This window comes from Mizuhopecten yessoensis, unplaced genomic scaffold, assembly GCF_002113885.1.
Source record: "Mizuhopecten yessoensis strain PY_sf001 unplaced genomic scaffold, ASM211388v2 scaffold11161, whole genome shotgun sequence".
In the NCBI taxonomy this organism is placed as follows: domain Eukaryota; kingdom Metazoa; phylum Mollusca; class Bivalvia; order Pectinida; family Pectinidae; genus Mizuhopecten; species Mizuhopecten yessoensis.
This window is the reverse complement of record NW_018408910.1, coordinates 995,101-1,016,332: the sequence shown is the minus strand read 5'-3', so window position 1 is coordinate 1,016,332 and position 21,232 is coordinate 995,101. Positions and strand designations below refer to the sequence as shown.

The 21,232-nt window shown below is 35.7% G+C and overlaps 1 protein-coding gene across 5 annotated transcripts in view; it reads right to left on the bottom strand.

Annotated features, from left to right (window-relative positions):
- Positions 1-21,232, bottom strand: part of LOC110467125 (multiple epidermal growth factor-like domains protein 6) — a 220,468-nt gene that overhangs the window by 125,659 nt on the left and 73,577 nt on the right. For all 5 annotated transcript variants that reach the window (XM_021524057.1, XM_021524056.1, XM_021524059.1 and 2 more), the window contains exon 3: positions 20,391-20,503. In XM_021524057.1, the coding sequence (XP_021379732.1) occupies positions 20,391-20,503 (113 nt within the window). The remainder of the gene's footprint in view (positions 1-20,390; positions 20,504-21,232) is intronic.

The following is a 21,232-nucleotide window of genomic DNA, read 5'->3' as shown; positions in this document are numbered from 1 at the left end:
TACCTTGAAAACTGATAAAAAAATTCAATCTAAAAGTGCTGTTGTGTTAAATCTCACACAATGTAACACTGTTTACCAGAGATTCTTCATCTATTAAATCAAAGACATTTCTTGCATTCAGAGAAAAAATATTATCTTTACAACTGTCTTCTCCCAACTCTGCAAGGACAATATGAGCAACACAATTCACCAAAATCTAGGTTTTCAAGGTCACACTATAAAAGTCAACCTGGACTCCATCCATACCTCATTTGGACCAATCCAATCAATTATAGTCTAGGCCATGTTAAAAATTTAGGAATAAAAGGATACATTTAAAAACACTGAACTTTTAATCCATTGTGAAACAATGGACTTGCTCTAAACTGTATAGTATTGAAGTAAGGTGAGATGTGTTTCTTTAGTGACATCTGTGATCTGTGTGTTCATGTAATACCTGGGCACGCTAAAGGGGTAATCTGTCTCAGACAACATCAATGGACTCAATTTACAGGTTTACCTTTCACATTTTTAACAAGCCCAGAGAAACGGAATACTAGCTAAAATCTTACACCAGAACTGTTAGCTACAGACTAACTTAAACACTTGCTGCGATGTACAAAAATCAGAAAAGGGACATAACAGTCATAACACCCCGACAAATTCTTGAAACTAGAAAGTGTGTCTGTAAGACACAGGTGGGCCAGGACTCCCACACTTTAGAACTAAAGAAAGGTCACGTACATGTAGGTCAAGGTCAAATGTCAAGGTAAGAAAATGTCATACAACATACTGTACTTTAAAGAGCATTAGCATTTGAATTTGCATGATCTTTAACTCATTCACCCCTGAAGACACAACTAAACTCTTCCAATTCAAATGTTGGAATAGTTCATTATGAAATTTCAGGAGTGAATGAGTTAAAGTTGCAGAACTATTAGCAAGTAACTAACCTAAATGCAAAACCTTAACCAAGGTCACAGAGATCAAGGTCACATGTTCTATTTATAAATTTAAAGGTGCATATGCAGTCTTTTCAGAAATGATTTATTAAGCTTAATGTTAAGCAGGTAAAAAAAAGAAATTTCTAATTCATATTTACAGCTGTTGGTAGAGGGTCAAGGATCCTTAGAATATTTTCCCAGCAGGCCAGTGTTAAGGGCACTGCTACTGTAGTTATTGGTTTAGTGTGTTAGTATTTTACGTCCTATTAACAGCTATGGTCATTTAAGGATGTGCCAGGTTTTGGTGGTGGAGGAAAGCTGGAGTTCCCTGGAGAAAAAACACGACCTTATTTAACAGCCATTACCTGGCGACTGCCCCACATAGGCCTCGAACCCGTGACCCAGTGGTGGAGGGCAAAAGTGATCATGACAGTCAGACATCTTTAACCACTCTGCCACTGCGACCCTTGTAGGTATTTGGCTATGAATATCATGTTGGTCTATACTGTGTATATAAAGGCAAAACAATGTACCCAGGTCAGAGCGTAATACATTTACATGTACAATGTATATAGGTTTAGTATATAAAAATCATCAATTATAGGTTGGAGTAAGAAAATACCACTGCAAAATGACTCTGAATATGATGATGGAATACCAGAAGTATTTTTATTTCATTTCTTTATAATGACAAAAAAAACCCACCTAGGTATATTACTTCAGATCGAGATAAGACATTTGATATGACCTTTGACCTCTAAGTCAGTTGACTTCAGTTGGTAATATGGCATGGCCATTCAAAAAAATCCCTAACCTTACGAACCTTTCAGAAGCTAAAGTGTCAATCAATTTTCAAAAATGAAAGCAATTCCTCTAATTCTGAAAGGATGGATTCAGAAGAAAAAATTGTGATTTAGAATATCAACATTGTTTAAATCTAGTGAATAAAGAAACAGTTTGTTTAATATTTAATTTCAACACAATGTCAAGATAACAATGTGTCTATAAGTATTAATTCCTTCACCCCTGAAAATTGATGGACTATTCAAACCTTTGAATTAGATGAGTTCAAATGTGTGTTCAGGGGTAAATGAGTAAGCTGCCTCGATTTGATGGACGTTTAGAATAGAATAGGAGAGGTTAGGTCAGGCCCCCTGATCTCCCACAGGATATTGTCAGAGGATAGTCGGGAGTAACCCTGATCATGGAGGTGATATTGTCAGTACTGTCCCGAGACTTGTGACACATCTAAAGATAATTATCTCAGGATTTACAAATGACAAATTAGTACTGTCTTTAACACAACATTAGTAGGGCCAAGATTTTAAAGACATACGAGTACATTACGCAGGATTAGTACAAATAGTGACATACTGTATATTTTTCACGTTTCGTGGGGCTTATTATTTGCAATTGTCCCAAGCAGTATTAGTTCGCAGGTAATAAACATGGCTCGGTAAACTATCCAGCTCAATTAGGGTACTTTTGTATTTAGGTGATGGGATTTATTTTACAACAGTTTTGTTAAAATCAAGTAAAATTTAATATCAAATTGTTGTTTTATCTTCATTGTTTCGCAGTAAAATAATAATAAAAAAAAAAATCTTTTGTGTAGGTAAATATATGTTTTTATGGATATTATAACTCATGGTATTGAAATCCACGCAGTATTTTGTTTATTGCTATCTTTGATGACCGCAAATGTAGCAAAATTAAATCCCCTGCGAATACTCTATACCAGGCAACTGTCGCTAAGTCAAATTTTCGCCCTTCAACAGTAAAATGAATTTTTGCCCAGTATTAAATTAGCCCTTCATTTTTAAGAACTATGTATATTTTTTTGTTTACAAATGTTCGCTGTAATGATAAACTCACCCTCATTATACAATGGACACTCACTGGTTTAATACAGATTCTAAAGCAAATGTAGAGCAGAATTACAAAAATAAACAAGCCTTTTTATTAATAAAATACTCTAGTTTGACTAGATCAGAACCACAACAGTTTAAAAGACCTATGTCATACAAAATTAAAAAGTAGGTGTTCATCCATTTTGTTTATGTCTTACGCGGTTGTTGTCAGCTATTTCCAACTTTGTAAATTATTAAACAAATCTGATATGCTAGCTACCTTGAATTATATCTAAGATGTAAATGAGTATTTATCTATTGTTACAACCAGCTGACTTCCTCTGATCTTTTGCCAGTAATGAGGTTTGCTCCAGATTTACAGACCTAACAACACCATAGCATTCATACTGTACTAGCTAAAGTACTGTAGAACTCTACTCTCCGGATCTAACTGGGTAATATATTAGCTGACTAAGTGTTCAGCTGAGATAAGGAAAGCCTGGCAATGAGATACATGCATAATGCACTGGAACTCTATGGAACTTCAGAAATTTAAAAAAATAAAAATGACAAATCATATAGATTAGACAGAGCCTGAAATCATCCCGCAGTACTTGGAGTGAAGAGGCACATATATAACCCTTAACAGAAATGGTCCGCGTCACACCCAGCAGTCATTTTAATGAAGCGCCCTTTTTAATACCAGTTTATTCTATCCTGTACTTAATGGCATTTTTGTTTGTTGTTTGTTGCTTTATGTGCTTGCAACAGCTAACGCTTCGGTCATACATATATAGTAAAACCTCTTTATACTGCCATTAGTGGTAAAAGAAATTTTGGCATTATAAAGGGGTCTTGTGATAAATTGAGGGAAACATATAAAAAAAATCTTAAAACAGAAAAAATTGAGATACTGTGAAATCAGATATTTTTGTGGGGCCAAATTTGTTGTTTCCCGACAATACACCATTTCGTGGGTACATGAATGTGTTGATTATGAGTCGCGTGCTCAAATGGAGTATTGCTTTATATCAAATCTGTAGGAAGCAGTAGGACACATAATTTTTGAGGGCAATGAATGGCCTAAATAAGCAAATAAAAAATTTAAACTGTCAAGGGGGGTAACTCTCACACAAATTCAAGATCGACCTCATGTAACACTAGGAATTCTGAATTATTAAAAAATCTTATAACAAATTTTCAAAGGAAGTAACTCTAACACAAATTATAGGAAGTTTTCTAAAATGTAGCATATACCCCTAACACAACAGCGAGAAAGCTTTCACCAATCAACCTGACAAAATGCCTGCCCTGATTTACCTGGTAATTGGCAATGAAGTGTGTTTTCTCATTAGCAACACCTGACAAATGTCTTATCTTATATAAAGACTAATGGCAGCCTGCAAGTGTACTTAATCCATCCACTTTATTCACCATTAGTTGAAATATCTACTAAATATTGACACTTTAATACCCCCTTGGTGAAAAGCAACAGTTGTTTATAAAATAAATCACACCATTCCAGTAACTGTGTGCTTTAAGGTCTAGAAGGATTGCGTAGCATTTTAACCCTAGTCAGTGATTGCTTAATACGCGATACAGAAAATGCTTGAAAATGGTCAACATCTAGGGAAGTTTGATTTAGAATTTAAAATAATAGCACAATGCGTTTGACTGACAGATCTGTATCACTTGGTCAAGCTGCAATTAAAAACAATTCTGTTTGAAGGGAGAATCTTAGCTAATCCGAGAGATTTCCATTTAGGATGGAAAGGTCATGGGTTCATATCTTGAACCCCAAAAACGCCTTAGAAAAACAATCACAATTGTTGTAATTTATTTGAATGTTAATATGCAGGGGTAAGGGTCGGGATTCTGGGAAATCATTTTTGCATATATATATATGTATAGCTATGTTTATCAGTCAATAAGCTCATGCCTGGTAATAGCCCACATACCCATTAATGTCCCAGATGATAGAAAATCCTACCAATATTATTTTGTTTTCCTGTTGTAGGCCCGTCCCTATCTAAGTCAATGGTCTGTTGTAGGCCCGTCCCTATCTAAGTCAAAGGTCATGCATTATATTAAGGCTCCCTTGGCTTATTGAAGAATAAATATGGAAATTCCTAAAGGCAAATAGCAAAAGTCATAGTATAGAGGCTTTCATAATATCGATATAACAATGTTAGATTAAACATTTTTGAGGTTCAAATACTTAACCTTTTTTTTTAAGTTTAAATTAAAACGATAATACATGTCAAATATGCTGTGTAAGCAAATGTTTAACAAAAATTATGCCTAACCCCTGGTGGGCCAAACATGGAGTCGCATAAAGCTGACAAACTTCAAAGTAAAACACAGCTGAGAAAAAAACAGATAAAATATTTAAATCTTAGCAATATTAGAAAACGGTTTATGTAAACGTTATTTGCATCAAACGGAACGAGATCTGATTTTACTGTCCATTGAAGTTGTCGTCACCTAAATATAGCAAGTCTTTTTTGGCCTACCACCAAGAAATTCCAGAATGTATGGGACCTTTTGGCTGTAAATCATATAGAATCAAGAATAGATGTTGACCATAAAAACGTTGTTTAGATGTGTAACAGAATAAATTATCGACATTAAAAACATTATATCGTACGTATACATTTCCACATAAAATCTAGCTAAAACTGTAACAGCATTGTGAAACTGTGCAATTTTAAAACAGAGTAATAGCAACACTTTAATCTAAGATAAAATTTAATACATATATATATATTAACTAGTATTTGTAGTAAATTTGTACATTACAAAATCTTGAATTCTGTTTTTGATGAAATAGGTTTGTAATTATTTAGTCCAAAATCACACCTGTGTAGCTTCATTGCGGCACAGATCAGAAACATATTCCTGTATTGTACACTGTATCACTTTGATTTGTCCTAATTTCTCAATACGGCAAAATAATTCTAAATTTATTGATTTTTTTTTTATTTCAAAGTCTTTTTCTATGAATAACCTATTGGATAAAAAAGACTTATCAAAACAAAATAAAATAACAAACAAACAATACACAACTATTCAATATTTGAAAAATCCTATTTTTCCAATTTTTCCTAAGACCGATCTGATTAACTCAAGGTCCATTAACATTTGAATTTCAAAAAATGCCTGGAGAATCCCGAACCTATCTATACCCACGTTTCTAAATCAAACCTGATAATTGATTTTAAATTATTGTGCAAACTGAATGTGACTTTGATGAGGTTAGATTTGTATGACAAGGCAGGCATTGTAATCAACTATATCTGACATGCTAATTGACAGATATGGGGCTCATTTATTGATTGTGTGCGAATCACCGCTAATTGACAGAGATTAATGAGGTTGATTTGACAAAGAAACAAAATGAAAGGTTGTCAATTTACATTCTATAATTCATTACTAGTACTATATACAACTATACCTGTAATGATATATATATGATCAGGGCAGGCTTATCTTGGATGGTCGTTGTAATGTAAACAGCTAAATTTTAAAATCTCTTGGTTCAAATACCAGGAGCAACACAAGCAGGAAGTGTGGTACCATTTTGTATGAATCATGTCTGGAGCTATATTCAGGCAACTCATCGAATCTTCATTAGTATTAATGCAAAGGGTGTGATTCTGAACCACCAAGGTCAATGTTTGACACTTTAGGTCCAACACTCTTTGTGAATTTGAGGCGATTAACTTTAATGGCTTTTTGAAAAAGAAATAGTTCTTATATTTTCAAAAGCATTGAAATTAATCAGTACACTCAATCATTTCCATGTTGTTTAAGTTAATATAAGTGCAAATTGTTAGAGAAAATATCACAAACTGTATACATAGAACATTGTATAAACAGGACAATGTCATATACTGTATAAATAGGACATTGTTGTACACACTGTATATAAACAGGCAAATACATTGCCATGCATTGTATAAACAGGACATTGGTATACATTGTATTAACAGGATATCGTCATATACAGTACATTGTATATATGAACAAGACATTGCAATACATTGTATCAATGGCATTGTAATACATTTTATAGACAGGACATCGGCATATAATATAATGTAATAGTAAGACATTATCGTACATTGCACTGTACATTATATATGTAATTATGGTCAGCTATATCTACTACTATGTCAGTTTTGTCGGACTAACTCAGTGTTTCACAAACAGGACATTGTCATATCTATTTCGCGTATATATGGACAGATACTTTTTAGCACGGACTTAGATAACAATCTAATCTAATTCTGTGGTTTAAGTACAGATCATTACCTCAATAAAATTATTCAGGTAAGCATGAACCGGTAATGTATTGGGTCGTTCCTGTAATTCTTCATGTTGACATGCCTCACATGTGAATTTCAGAACGCGACGTCGACCTTGACTCTTATCTTGTTGCACGAGGTCCCAGGTCATGTGACCGTTGCTTTCACTTTCACTTTGCAAGTGTAGACGTCACCAAATACAAATTTATACGTAATAAGTTAGTAATCCCTATTATTTCATCCAAATGGGTGAGTCAGTATATATAGGTTAACTATTTGAAGGTATATACACAAATTCCGTTTCTATTTGGCCAATCCAATTAGGAGAAGCTCGCCATCTTTTATTACAAGCTATATATAGGCACATGGATAGTGATATACCTGTATATTAGCGGGTATAGACCTCTGGCCTAATGATACGGATGTTATTTCCAATATAACTACAGTGTATGACTGGGCTGCATGATGTTGATATTCCGGCACCGCGGAACAAAAAAATGTACATCTGCAATTTGTGGATCATATATATATCTGGTCAAACTCACAGCTTTTCGTATTAGCTCGGAATTAGATTTATATCTACATGTGTAAGACCGTAGTGTTATTCCCCATCTAAAGAACAGTAGTAATGAAGTTAAACATAATATTAATATCAGATTTTTTTTCTTAACTTAAAAATAATGTTTTCAAATGAAAAATCGAATAGGGTTTCCAAGGTGGAAGAACAGTTGTGAAACTGGAACAGGTTGTTTGATATAAAATATATTAGCCAGAAACACAATGCCGATCTTTTTTTATGAAAATATGTCAAATTCTTTTACGAAATAATTCGGGTACTGCCCTATTAGTTTTTATCAATGAACGCATTATGCCGGTTGTTTTACCTTTATAATGGGGCCACCAGTGAGGAAACGTCAAACACGTCTAAATGCACAAACCGACATCGGTCTGACATATCCGGATATCTCTGTATGATAGGTAAATCCTTACCTATAAAAGGACAGAGCTTCAAACCTAATCGGGCAAGTATGTCGAAATCATCACCACGTAATTCGACACTAATTACCGAACCATTCTCTATCTACCTGACTTAGATTCTGGACTAATTGTAAAAGGCAGTTGTCATGGTTTTTCATTCAACTTGTCTTGATTTTTTTACGTAAAAAAAGTTGCTAGATTTATCTTCATTCTTTTTATTTTTAAACTGCAAACAGATTTATCAGGTGAATGGAAATTTTGAATGAGCGTTGACTTAATTTTCAGGGCGTAACTAATTAAGAGCGATTAACGCGGACACCGCGTTTTGTTTGAAAAGTCAGGTGTGTTGTAAAGTGGAACAATACCCGTTTGAGGTCGACTTCAGGCAGGTGAAAAAGACTGACATACAAAAATGTACATTGTGACGTTTTATCCCATACCCAGACAGGTGAGATCAGCGGTTTAGTTAGGCTAAGACAGCAGATAAATATCTGCAAATTATGGGATATAGTTGTTTCTGAACTACAAACAATGGTGTATTTTAAACAAAATAGTCTAGAGGATAAGACTTTAAACGCTGTAATAAACGTATACAAAAGTTTTGAATATACCAGGAGACTTTTTTGGGTGATTTGATTTTGAAACAGGTGGTTTTACAAAACGAGAGAGAACGGATCGTAATGCTTAATTAGACGAGGTACGGATACAGCAATCATTCATTTGTACTGCAGCTCATATTCTAGAGATCTTGACTGTTGCTATTGAAAATTAACATATCAGTGCTTAAAAAGATTTTTCACTTCTGTCACTTTTACTATTTTCGTGTAAAATTCTGCTAATTTGCCAACCAGCCGTACATCTTTTGTGTAACGCCGACATATACACGAGACCATCCGTGGGAAACACGTTTCACCTTTTAAAAATAACTTACATTGTATGCTCAAATTAAAACTTTTACGAATACGTTCGTAATACCAATTTTGACAATTATACCGGAGACAATTTTATTACTGTCGAAAACCCCTAATGAGGAACAGAATGAGCAACGGATCGACCGGACAACTTGAATTATCGAAGAATGAACCAACGCGTACATGTCAAACTGAAGTAAGTGTCCAACTGAACTAATAACGGACGTACACTGTATATGTCAACCGAATAACTGGTATGTACAGACGTTCACTGTATATGTCAACCGAATAACAGATATGTACAGACGTACACTGTCTATGTCAACCGCATAACTGATATGTACAGACGTAAACTGTATATGTAACAGACTAACTGGTATGTACAGACGTACACTGAATATGTCAACCGAATAACTGGTATGTACAGACGTGCACTGTATATGTCAACCGAATAGCTGATATGTACAGACGTACACTGTCTATGTCAACCGCATAACTGATATGTACAGACGTACACGGTATATGTCAACCGAATAACTGATATGTACTGTATGCTCAAATTAAAACTTTTACGAATACGTTCGTAATACCAATTTTGACAATTATACCGGAGACAATTTTATTACTGTCGAAAACCCCTAATGAGGAACAGAATGAGCAACGGATCGACCGGACCACTTGAATTATCGAAGAATGAACCACCGCGTACATGTCAAACTGAAGTAAGTGTCCAACTGAACTAATAACGGACGTACACTGTATATGTCAAACGAATAACTGATATGTACAGACATACACTGTATATGTCAACCGAATACCTGATATGTACAGACGTCCACTGTATATGTCAACCGAATAGCTGATATGTACAGACGTACACGGTATATGTAACAGAATAACTGGTATGGACAGACGTAAACTGTATATGTAACAGAATAAATGATATGTCCAGACGTAAACTGTATATGTAACAGACTAACTGGTATGTACAGACGTACTCTGTATATGTCAACCTAATAACTGCTATGTACAGACGTATACTGTATATGTCAAACGAATAACTGGTATGTACAGACGAACACTGTATATGTCAACCGAATAGCTGATATGTACAGACGTACACGGTATATGTCAACCGAATAACTGCTATGTACAGACGTATACTGTATATGTCAAACGAATAACTGGTATGTACAGACGTGCACTGTATATGTCACCCGAATAACTGGTATGTACAGACGAACACTGTATATGTCAACCGAATAGCTGATATGTACAGACGTACACGGTATATGTAACAGAATAAATGATATGTCCAGACGTAAACTGTATATGTAACAGACTAACTGGTATGTACAGACGTACTCTGTATATGTCAACCTAATAACTGGTATGTACAGACGAACACTGTATATGTCAACCGAATAACGGATATGTACAGACGTACACTGTCTATGTCAACCGCATAACTGATATGTACAGACGTGCACTGTATATGTCACCCGAATAACTGGTATGTACAGACGCACACTGTATATGTCAACCGCATAACTGATATGTACAGACGTGCACTGTATATGTCAACCGAATAACTGATATGTACAGATGTACACTGTATATATCAACCGAATAACTGATATGTACAGACGTACATGCCAAACGGACAGATGCACGGACGCACGGACACGTCCAATCCACGTTAACCCTCGATATAACGCCCCTCGTTTCATTTACTACCTCGCCTATCGGTAATTCATTTCAAGATGCCTTTTCTGGGGGTTTTCTTAACAATTTATTAATATGCGTCCACGATACATCGCCAGACTTCTTAATAACGTAAAACTTTTGCTGAACTTTTACCGTGATAATTATATGACGCGACGTTTGCCTAAGGCGTAGTTGTCTTGTATCATCAACCTTTAATTTAATAAACCCAGGTCAATAAACTTAATAAAATCTCGGCAGACAATAATGCTATTCTGTAAGGTGAGTCATCTCGCCACGGTTGTCACCACACCAACGTGGAAACGTATCATGTTATAACAATTTAGACCAGAACCTTTTTGTTGATAAAATATGATATATGATTTTTTTTAATTAAATTAAAAAGAGAAAAAAAAAGACATTCTTTAGTGTGTATAAAAGTATCCATTATACAGATGTTATCAGAATAGTTTTTAAAAAAAACGCGACCTAAAATATTAACGTACCAATATAACGCAAAATTAGCAGATGTTCATGTACGTGTGTCTAACTAGAGAGTAGCTTTCGAAAATGAAACATTCGTCAAACGTAACTATCAATCGGGAACTGTCGTCACTTTCCGTAAATGAGTATTTCGTTTACGGGAAATGCCGATGGTTCCCAGCCAATTGAGTGAATTTATCCCCACATGTCACAACTCGGCAGATTCCGTACCAGCATCAAAAGTACCGGAAACAACCGAGGTACGCCGAATTGATTTATGCTGTTGTTACAATTTCGATCATACTTATTTTATACTGTCACATCAACTTCGCGTCTTATAACAGTACTAGTGTACATGCCAGGTCAGAGTTTTGTGAAGGTTGACCTCGGGGAGACAGCCGAGAGGAGAGGTATGACAAGCCGTTAACTATTCATCATAAATTAGCTTATGGAGCCTCAATCTCAAATAGAGAGCCACAGGAGAGTTCAACAAGTTCAAAAGAAATGACCAGACTTCAAAATCATCATAACGCAGTGATTTAGTCCATGTTTCTGTCTATATACATGTATCTGACTCACCTGCTTAAACAGACACCTGTCACCAGAGAAGGACATGATTTTATGGTACAAAAAGCCTGGAGAGAAATGTCATTTCCTGTTTTCACTTCAATTCTAATGATAATAAACGTGTATTGTGTCAGTGTAAGCTAAGATGTTTATTGGCGTTAGACCCTTCATAAACAGCCATAACCATCGGGCGGAGGAGTTAAATATATATGTATATGCTATATGCACTCTGTCTTTAGATTTTAATGCATAAACGTCTGTGGAACAGACTGATATATGAATCCCTCGGGTTGAATTTCGAGTCTAGCACCAAACTGTGATATAACTTATCTATGAGGTGGATACTAGATATGATATACATGTACTCGTGTTTGTTAGGCTATTGTAACTGTGGGCAATCACATGGGTCAGTACAATTAACTGACTATATTTAATGTGACGAGAGCTTCTCATACTGAGTAAAAAGAAATATTCGCGGATGCTTTCTTTAGGGGTGTGTACGAACAAAACTTCGTACTCCAATATTAATTTTGACTGACGCCAATCGGAGACCAATGAACTTAACGAAAACGTCACGGTTATCGAAAGCGTTGATGTAAATGTACATGTGTAATACGAAAGTAACTGTAAACAAGTTCATTTTTGAGAATGATAATTTCAACGGTTGCGCTTCAAGCTATTTGTTAAAATAAAAATTTCGATCGCAAAAAGGAACAAAAAACAATATATTGCGCAAAATAATCTGAATAAACTTTGACGCACTATTGCCTCTTTTCGAAATACAAGCAATGTAGGTCTCATGAAATGTAAATTATTTATATCAATACAATGCATGTATTGATATAATATTGGGATGTACGATGCATTTGTAGAGAATAAGGACTATATAATAAACTAACATGCACACTCCACCAGAAACGTTTTTCGAAGTCTTGAGCTGTGAATACGTTAATGGCGTGCAAACATCCCTATGAACACGTACTGTTAGACTGACGTCAAATGTTCAGGACCGTCATTGTCATAAAGATTAATTTCAAACTTTAAGGCGTCCGTAGTAAACACATTCGATTGTTTTATCTACCGGAAGTCTTTTGACTTATCGGATGTACAAAAAAAGAGGAGCGCCCCCTTGTAGCGAAAAGATAACATTAGATCATACATGTTCCAGTGGGGTGATAATTCAGTCGAAGCAATATACATGTATATATATGCACATCTTCAAAAATGGATTTGCATTCCTCGTCAACAATTCAATAATTATCCCACATCGTCAATACAAACAGTGGTGTTTATTCCGCCGTTAGTTAGCTACACACCCTTAAGGAATATTCAAATGTAGCATTCTGTCTGAAAAAATAAAACAAGTTAACTTGATTTCTGTGTTAACTGATAGGATTTGTCGACGTCTGAGGATTGTCGATTTACTCCGGGCTACATCAAATATGCACAATGCAACTACAGAAACACAGACAGATTTTATGCTTTGTGTTGACTTTCTTCAGCTTTTGCGTTTCTTATTGATTGAATAATAACTGAAACATTTGCTTCCTCTAAATGTTGTTTCGAAAGTAGACATTGCATATATATTACTGTATATTAGTAAAATTAGACTAAATCTATCAGCGGTGCAATGCAAAGCTTATGTGTTTTATTCTCTGTAGCAGATCCATAGATTTTGCATGACTTCAAGCAACCGAGATTTTTTACACATTTTTGTCATTTTAAAAACACTCTAATCACATTCAGACCACCTTCCATGACAATTGGAGCCATTCTCACAGAGGTTTTGATCCCCATCTCTCACCCAAACATTTGAATCCCCTCCACAGACAGGGGGCCACGCGTACGTTCGCCGAGTGGTTATGGCGTCTGATCATCAGCGGTCACTTGCCCTCCACCACTGGACTGCGGGATGAGGCCTTCGTAGGGCAGTCGCCGGGTCCTGTACATGTACTGGTCGCAGGTCGGTGGTTTTCCTCACAGGTTCTCCGGTTTTCCTCCACCACCAAAACGTACCAAGTCCTTAATTTACCATAGCTGTAGATAGGACGTAAGGCACAAACACACCAAACCAGGTTTGGTTCCGTTGTATTTTACACTCAGAACATTGCTGTTGAATTTTTTAATTAATCTTAATTTTTATCATTTCATAAAATTTCTGTAAGATATAACCGGTTTTCTCTTCAGAAAATGTCTATCAAATCTCTTAGTCATGACTGAGTAAAAAGTTTCGAATGGATATTGTTACAGTTTCGGCAGCGGTACGGGGATTAACACAATGTAGGCGGCGGTACGCGGATCCTTAATAAAAATGTATTTGTATACTGTGCCATCTTTGCACAATTTGCTAAAAGGGATGCTCTTTCTTAGACACCCTTTTAAGAGGTTAATTTTCACTCTACCGCAGATCACGTTATGTAGGAGTTGTCTATGTCCCTAACAAGGGACGCCCCTAGTGACGATTACACCTGTCCAAACTGACAAGTATTTAACGTAACCTTTTCTTGTCACACATACGTGGCGTCGTAAGTCACCAAAAACATACAACCCATTACTACCTGTACATAACGCGTCATCTAAGGCTAAGTCGCGCGATTTAATGTCGCCATGTCTGCTTAACCCTTCAAATTAATGGCAATTGTCATGTCGTGTTAGACCGCCAAGGTCATTCCAAAGTATTTTTTACTCAGGTCTTTTTTAGAATCCATTAGATCTGTATGTAAGTTTAATTACTTCTGTTCCGCAAGTTTCAAATTCTTTCCAACCAAATGAGTTCATTTATTTCGCAGGCTTTAACGCCGATTTAATGTATTATTTGGGTAAATAAATGGCTTCCTTAAGGCAGATCGTTACATGTTTAATGTAACTACTATTTTAGATAAAGGTATTTCTCTATCATTTAATGTATTCTGCAGTATATCATAAGGAAATCGGCTTTCAGGATTATGTTCTTAAACAAAAGGTCCACTATGCCTGTAGCTATGTTTTGGAAAGACACGTACATTTCTTAACATGACAGTTAAATATAGGCCATGTAGGACCGGAAGCTTTGTCACAGTTGCACGTGCACGTTGACCGATACATTCCTGTAGTCACTACGTAAATTTGTCGTAATAATTTTCAACATTAAATTGCACATATTCCCGACGTAAACAAATATTTAATTGGCAATATGCCCACCAGAACAAATTAAATGACGTTATATTTTACAGTAAAATTATCTAGAGGGCAGTCTACGTTAAGATAAATGTATGTGTTTGATCTCAAGCATTCTCTAATAAAACACAACTAACGTTAAATAAGGTAAAGCTATTCCGACAGGAGACAGAATTAATTAAAGGTTAAGTCTCCTCAAACCGCTCAGACTGTAATTTATAGTTATATTACAAATACACCCTACTCTGCTGTATTGCAACTAATCTGGGATGAAGCCTTACCGTGGTTGACTATTAAAGGAAGGGGAACTTCTGACGGGCTTAAGGTAAGGCTTCGGTCAAACTTTTTTTTGAGAATAAAACGACAGGAAATCACACAAAATCTTATTTGATTGAGCTTTCATCTACATTTTATTGTGTTTTAGTTAGACATAATATTCTTTGAAGCTGACATGGAGCTGATCACGACAGGTTCATTTATATGGCGTAAAGGTACACTGCGCGATAAAAGTCCTGGTGGTAAGGTTCAGCATAGGTTTCACTAGATATAAGTGCAAATATGGATTGAAACCTATAATATTTTTATTTATTTTTAAATTCCAGTTACCCGTTATTGAATTCAGTGGAATCTCTGATCATTAAGTTACTACTTTTTGTGTTTTCATTAGCATGCTAAAATCTTAGTCCCGTGAGCGATTGACTCAAATCGATTCACAGTGATATTGTAGCGGAATGCCAAGCGTCAAATCGACAAATGCACATTGGTAAAACCGAATCGCGTTACCAAATCCAAATTTTATTTTGTTAGTGCTTCGAGATCATGAAATGAATGAGAGCACTTATTTACGCTATCATGCTACACAATGACTTATTTGGCATATGCATACATGTATGTACAACATCTGACAAGGAATATCGCAAGGTGCCTAGTACTAAGTTTCTCTATATCGTATTCAGTTTGTCTGATGACGTTTATTTAACATTACAGTTGGAACAGCATTTCGCTTAATCATGCACTGAAAATGCTCATTCGCTGTTCTCTTTCGTCCAATTCAAAACGGTTTAGCTTTTTGAAAATCAAATTCTGTCTGCATACATTCATCCGAATGTGATGACACCAATAAAGCATCACCTATTTCACCTATCGACTGAGATTAACAATAACATTAAGTAAATCTTATCTCACTTCCGGTAAAATTCAAATGCTACTTCCGGCTTCTAGAAACTTGATTCACATTTTTTGATGAATTGGAAGTTTGTAATAAGTATGTCAAATTCATAATACGTACACATTACAAAGTTCATTATGAAACTATTCCCCTAAAGTCTAATACACTAACGCCCGTGTAACCTTTTTTCGTAATTAAAAATTCAGTGACGCCACAAGTCGTGTTGTTAATTGTTATGAGATCGTAAAAAATGTTTACATCGCACAGTAGCAAATTATGAAATATATCACACCTGTCTATTTGTCGCCATGTCTGTTTTATTTCAATTGATCATGTCTTTGTACACTGTTTCTTATCAAATCAAAAATGATGTCAGTATTGGAAGTTAGTTATAAAACACACAGGGGCCCGATAACCAAATACAAGGTCTTTGTCTTAATGGGTGCTGATGTGTAAGGAGAAAAATAAGACGTTTATGTGGGGTTGATCATTACAAGAAAAATACCGACCCCCAAAGGAGGGATTATATAGACTACTTATACTATCATGGGGGTCGAAACACCCTAAGTATCAAATATTACTCTATATATACATCAAGATAAGTCCAAACTTAAAACCTGTATTTTATTCTCCTGCCCCTGTGGTCTTACTCATGACCCGAGTGTGTCCTTTGTCAAATCACCATACAGATCAAAGGTGTACAAATGGAGAGCTTTCATATACACTATGAAACTTGCCAAAACTCTACACATAGGACACAAAGTATATCTTATGGGACACCTGCATAATTTTTCAGTAAAACGACAGTTTGGTGTATGAAATTGTGGTGTTATACGAGGAGGTCATAGACAAGCTTTATCTTCCTACATTTTAAAAGCAAATATGTATTTTTATATCATCCACGTGAAAGATTTACATGATTTGTCACTCGTTTTAGGTATCACTACCATATTATTCAGGGTCATCCTAACAGGAATCCCATAAAAATTCCCGACTTTCCCCGACATGGAACGTTCCTCAGAGATCACAATGGACGCATGAAGACCGTATGGAATACACAAGTGGGCCATTTTCATATATATCCTATCATTTTGCATATCTTCATTACTTGCAGATCTTTTAAACAGGTAAAGTCACGACAGGCCTAACACATTATCCCGCAGACGGCACTTGGTTTTATGTCCAAAAAAAAAGTATGAAAAGACTACCGTCGTCGTTGTTGTATTCGCTGTTTATGCTAGCTCAGCAGTGTTGGGGATGAAAGCAATGTCATGGTTGAGACAACCTGTATTATATCTTTGATATTTTATCCTGTCCTCAAATACAATCTTATTTTCCCTGTGTGAACTTTAAACAGAACACACTATCCATCAGTCTCGCTCAAGTTTTGGGTCGTTGGGAGACCTATTCTCGTTTTTGTTTGTTAAGTTCACTTAACAGTCAACAACAACAGACGAATACATTACTCCTGGCGTATGATAATGTTGATGTTGATATACTTTTTTTCTGGTTGGGATCAGAAAAAAACAACGAAAAGAAAGCCCGATATTTTAATGTTTTACAAATAATTAATTACTTGAAACGAAATAATAACTAGTCTTCTTTTATATGTTTGGTTTGGTTGAGTGTCCTATTTCAACTTGGGACATTTGAGGACGTGTCTCCGTGTGTGTAAGCTGAAGGCGCTATGTTGGTGTATTAGCGCGGATTTGGTGCTGACTACATTTTCATAAATTTGGCATGTCCCGGCCTGTGAACAGAACCAATTGCCTTCCACACATGAGCGAACGTTCTACAGTGACACCAAAGGAAAAGTGTTGCCATAAGAAGTGTGAAGGTAATTAAAGAACACAAAAATACAATCAACACCAATCGCCATATTGTGTTATTCTGTTTGTGCTTTATTTTTCCGCAGTAAGCTTAATTGGCATAAATTATGTAACACTTAAATTCCATAGAATACCAGGAAACAAATGTTCGTTACGCATTGCTTCAAACTTTACCCATGGTATTATCAAATCTAGCACGTCTAAAACCGGAAGTAGTATTAATTAAACCGGAAGTCGCACAATTATTCCCGCTTATGATCATTTGCTACGGAAATCCAGTAAATCCAGACCTACAATCATATCCTTATTTTACCATATTTAATTAATAGAGCATATATTTAAACATATGTCTGTATAAGGATGTGTGGTTATTTTTCAATAATACCATGCTTAATGCGTGTGTGGACGTCTGGCATTGTAATTAAAACGGGAAGTAGCGGGAAACTGCAGTCATACGGCACATGTGATTTACTATGGATAACTAGTATGTAAGAAATTTTGTAAAATATTTCCATCTGTTGACCGGAGTTATCTTAATTAAATTCTTTGTTTCAGTCAAAGCAATACACGTGGACGAAAAGGGCAAGGCGGAGACAAAAGCTATAAAAATGTTTAAAGAAAGGGGAAGAAACGTCAAAACGTTTGAAACTGTCATGTTTGGTGAAGAAAATCAGGTTTGGTGTCCTCCGATTCTACAGGGAGGTCTAATTTACCCACTTCACATAATCAACGGAAACATGTACAACATGTCTATTCTTTTTTCGAACAAATTATTTTTATTTTGCAATATATATTACTGTCTTTGTGCTACATACATTCAGAATATTTGTAAAATGGTACAGTGGTACAAAATAACATATGTTTTCTCAAGTTTTATCGCATCATTGAAGGAACATGAATATATCATTCCTAAGCTAAAACAATAACGTCTATTCAGAAATTCCAACGGTTTTGTTTTTGTAAAATATTTATTTTTAAACACCATCACACTGGAAGCTACTGAACTACAGACTGGATAGATGTCAGACAGGGTAAGCCCTTATCGGCGGTTTCACCGAGAACAGAGTTATCAACAATGGTTTACCTCTGTCAAACTTGATACGGGCTAAACCGTATGCACCAGGTAAATGTGATCGTCGATTTGTATTCTACCCATGAGCTGTTACAAAATCTATCTCCTTGAAATGGAGATTACCAATTTAACATAAAAAAGATACGAAACGAAACTTTAATAAAGGAATTGTTGAAGGCGTGTATACAGGAAGGGGCGTGGTCCAGGTATACCGGATCGTCTGGGTCGTCATTGATTGAATTGTTTGTCAGACGAGAAGGAGGAAACTGAATTCATTAGGCACGTGTCCCATTTAAGCAGAGGCGTTTATGTATTTCTTTCTCTATCTTTCCTTTTCTCATTTTTCTTTTTCTTGTTTTGTTTTCCTCTGTTTTTCTGCGTTCAGAGCCAACAACATTAAGCAGTTTGCTACTGACGTACCATACGCGATTAGATTATTGCTGCAGTTATTATCATAAGTAGAGGAATAGCAAAAAGGGCGGGGATGAATACCTTACGGTTGGGAGGGTGTGTGTGTATATATATATGGGTGCGGGGGCGGGGGTGGAGATGGGGGAGGGGATATCGACCAGGAAGAAAGGGTTTACCTACGGTGAAGATTTAACATGTATCAGAACAAAGAACACTTCATCAAAATAATTTTAATGTTAAATTCAAAACTGAATAAACTTGATGCAAGAAAAAATGCACAACAGCTATCACGCAAATCATTACTTTCGACTGAACGATTTGATAAGCATTATTTTAACATCATGAGGTTTTAATTTCCCATTTGTGTATGTACGTTTTATAGTTTGTATGTATCGATGTATGTACATGTTTGTAGATATAGAAAGATGTTTTTTGACATTTTAAGAAGTAGTGGAAAAAATCATACAAGTAAACTATTAATCAAAACTGTTTCTCGATGTAAAATTCGCCTGACATACCAGAAGACAGTGATGCAATGAAAGTTTAAAGCGGGGTTGTTTGGGGGAAGTCGTAGTCTGAATTATGATACAGTGGACTATCTGAGAGTGTGTTACCGGTTGTTTATTCAATATCGTCCAATATCTGATAGCTCAGTTGTCGGAAACAGTTTCCGGTTGTTCCGGAATGTTCCTTTGATAACGAAAAACACAGACAGGAATTTCTGAGTAGGTTGTTTTGTTGCTTAGTTGGTTTTTGAACTCGTTTTCTTTATAAGGACAACACACATTTGAATGTGTCATATATATATACAGTATAAGTCAAGCATACCCAACGTACCAGTAAATGTATATATATACATGTCAGAGCTGTTTTCCCAAGACAGCCGAATTGATTTGCCCAATCCTTTATAATTTTGTCCATATTTGAGATAATATAAGTTTAAACAAACATGACAATGAATTCCTCGTTTAATTTATGCATTTATGGCCTTGTTTTTGACAATATGATAATGTATAGGTGTCGCTACTTACGGAACATGCATCCGGCCGTCTGCCCCGATCGTTCCTGCCAGCCGTGGCAACACTTGTATTTGGTGGTATAGCTGGGCTGAAATCGTTCCCGATATGTGTTGTAGTAATATGTCCTGCAAAAACAAATAAGTCATATTTAATTTTATCCTAAAATTCAGTTCATACAATGTAGTGCCCTACCCGTCGGCTTTTGACATTACTCTAAGAGAACAGTTTCCTCGGGAAAAGACCATAATGAATTTAGTACATTACATTTGATTGGATAGAACTTATTAAATACATGTACAGGGTAACATATTTTTTAATGCCACTATGTTTTTTCTGTAAACTCTTGTGCGCTTCCTGTTTCAAAACACGCTATTTACGTCAACACGACAGAGCAGGAAGTAATGGCTAACATTTAAAATGTGACGTATTACCATTGCGCAACATGACGTCACGCAAAGGTAAAATGGAGTATTTTCATTTGTTGTCGCAATACCCGTCTGTATCATTTCAATGATCCGATTTATTTATGAGAGCAAAACTGCAACTGCTAATGGCAGTGTTTGAATACATTGAAGGGTTTCGTAATATGACTGCGCAACATGACGTCGCGTAAAGTATAATGGAATAGCGCCCTCTAACGGTGTCACGGAGGTATAGTCAACAGAGTCAAAAATAGTTTTCCGAAGTCAAGGACAGACGAAACTAAACCGCTCATAAAATTATTTAATAATAATCGTAGAAATTAACATGTGATGAATCAGTGAGATAAAGTTTGCATGCATATTTATATGGCCCCACTAAAAACTAGTAAAACATAACCATATCTTTGATGCATGTTGCTTTATATTCCGGCC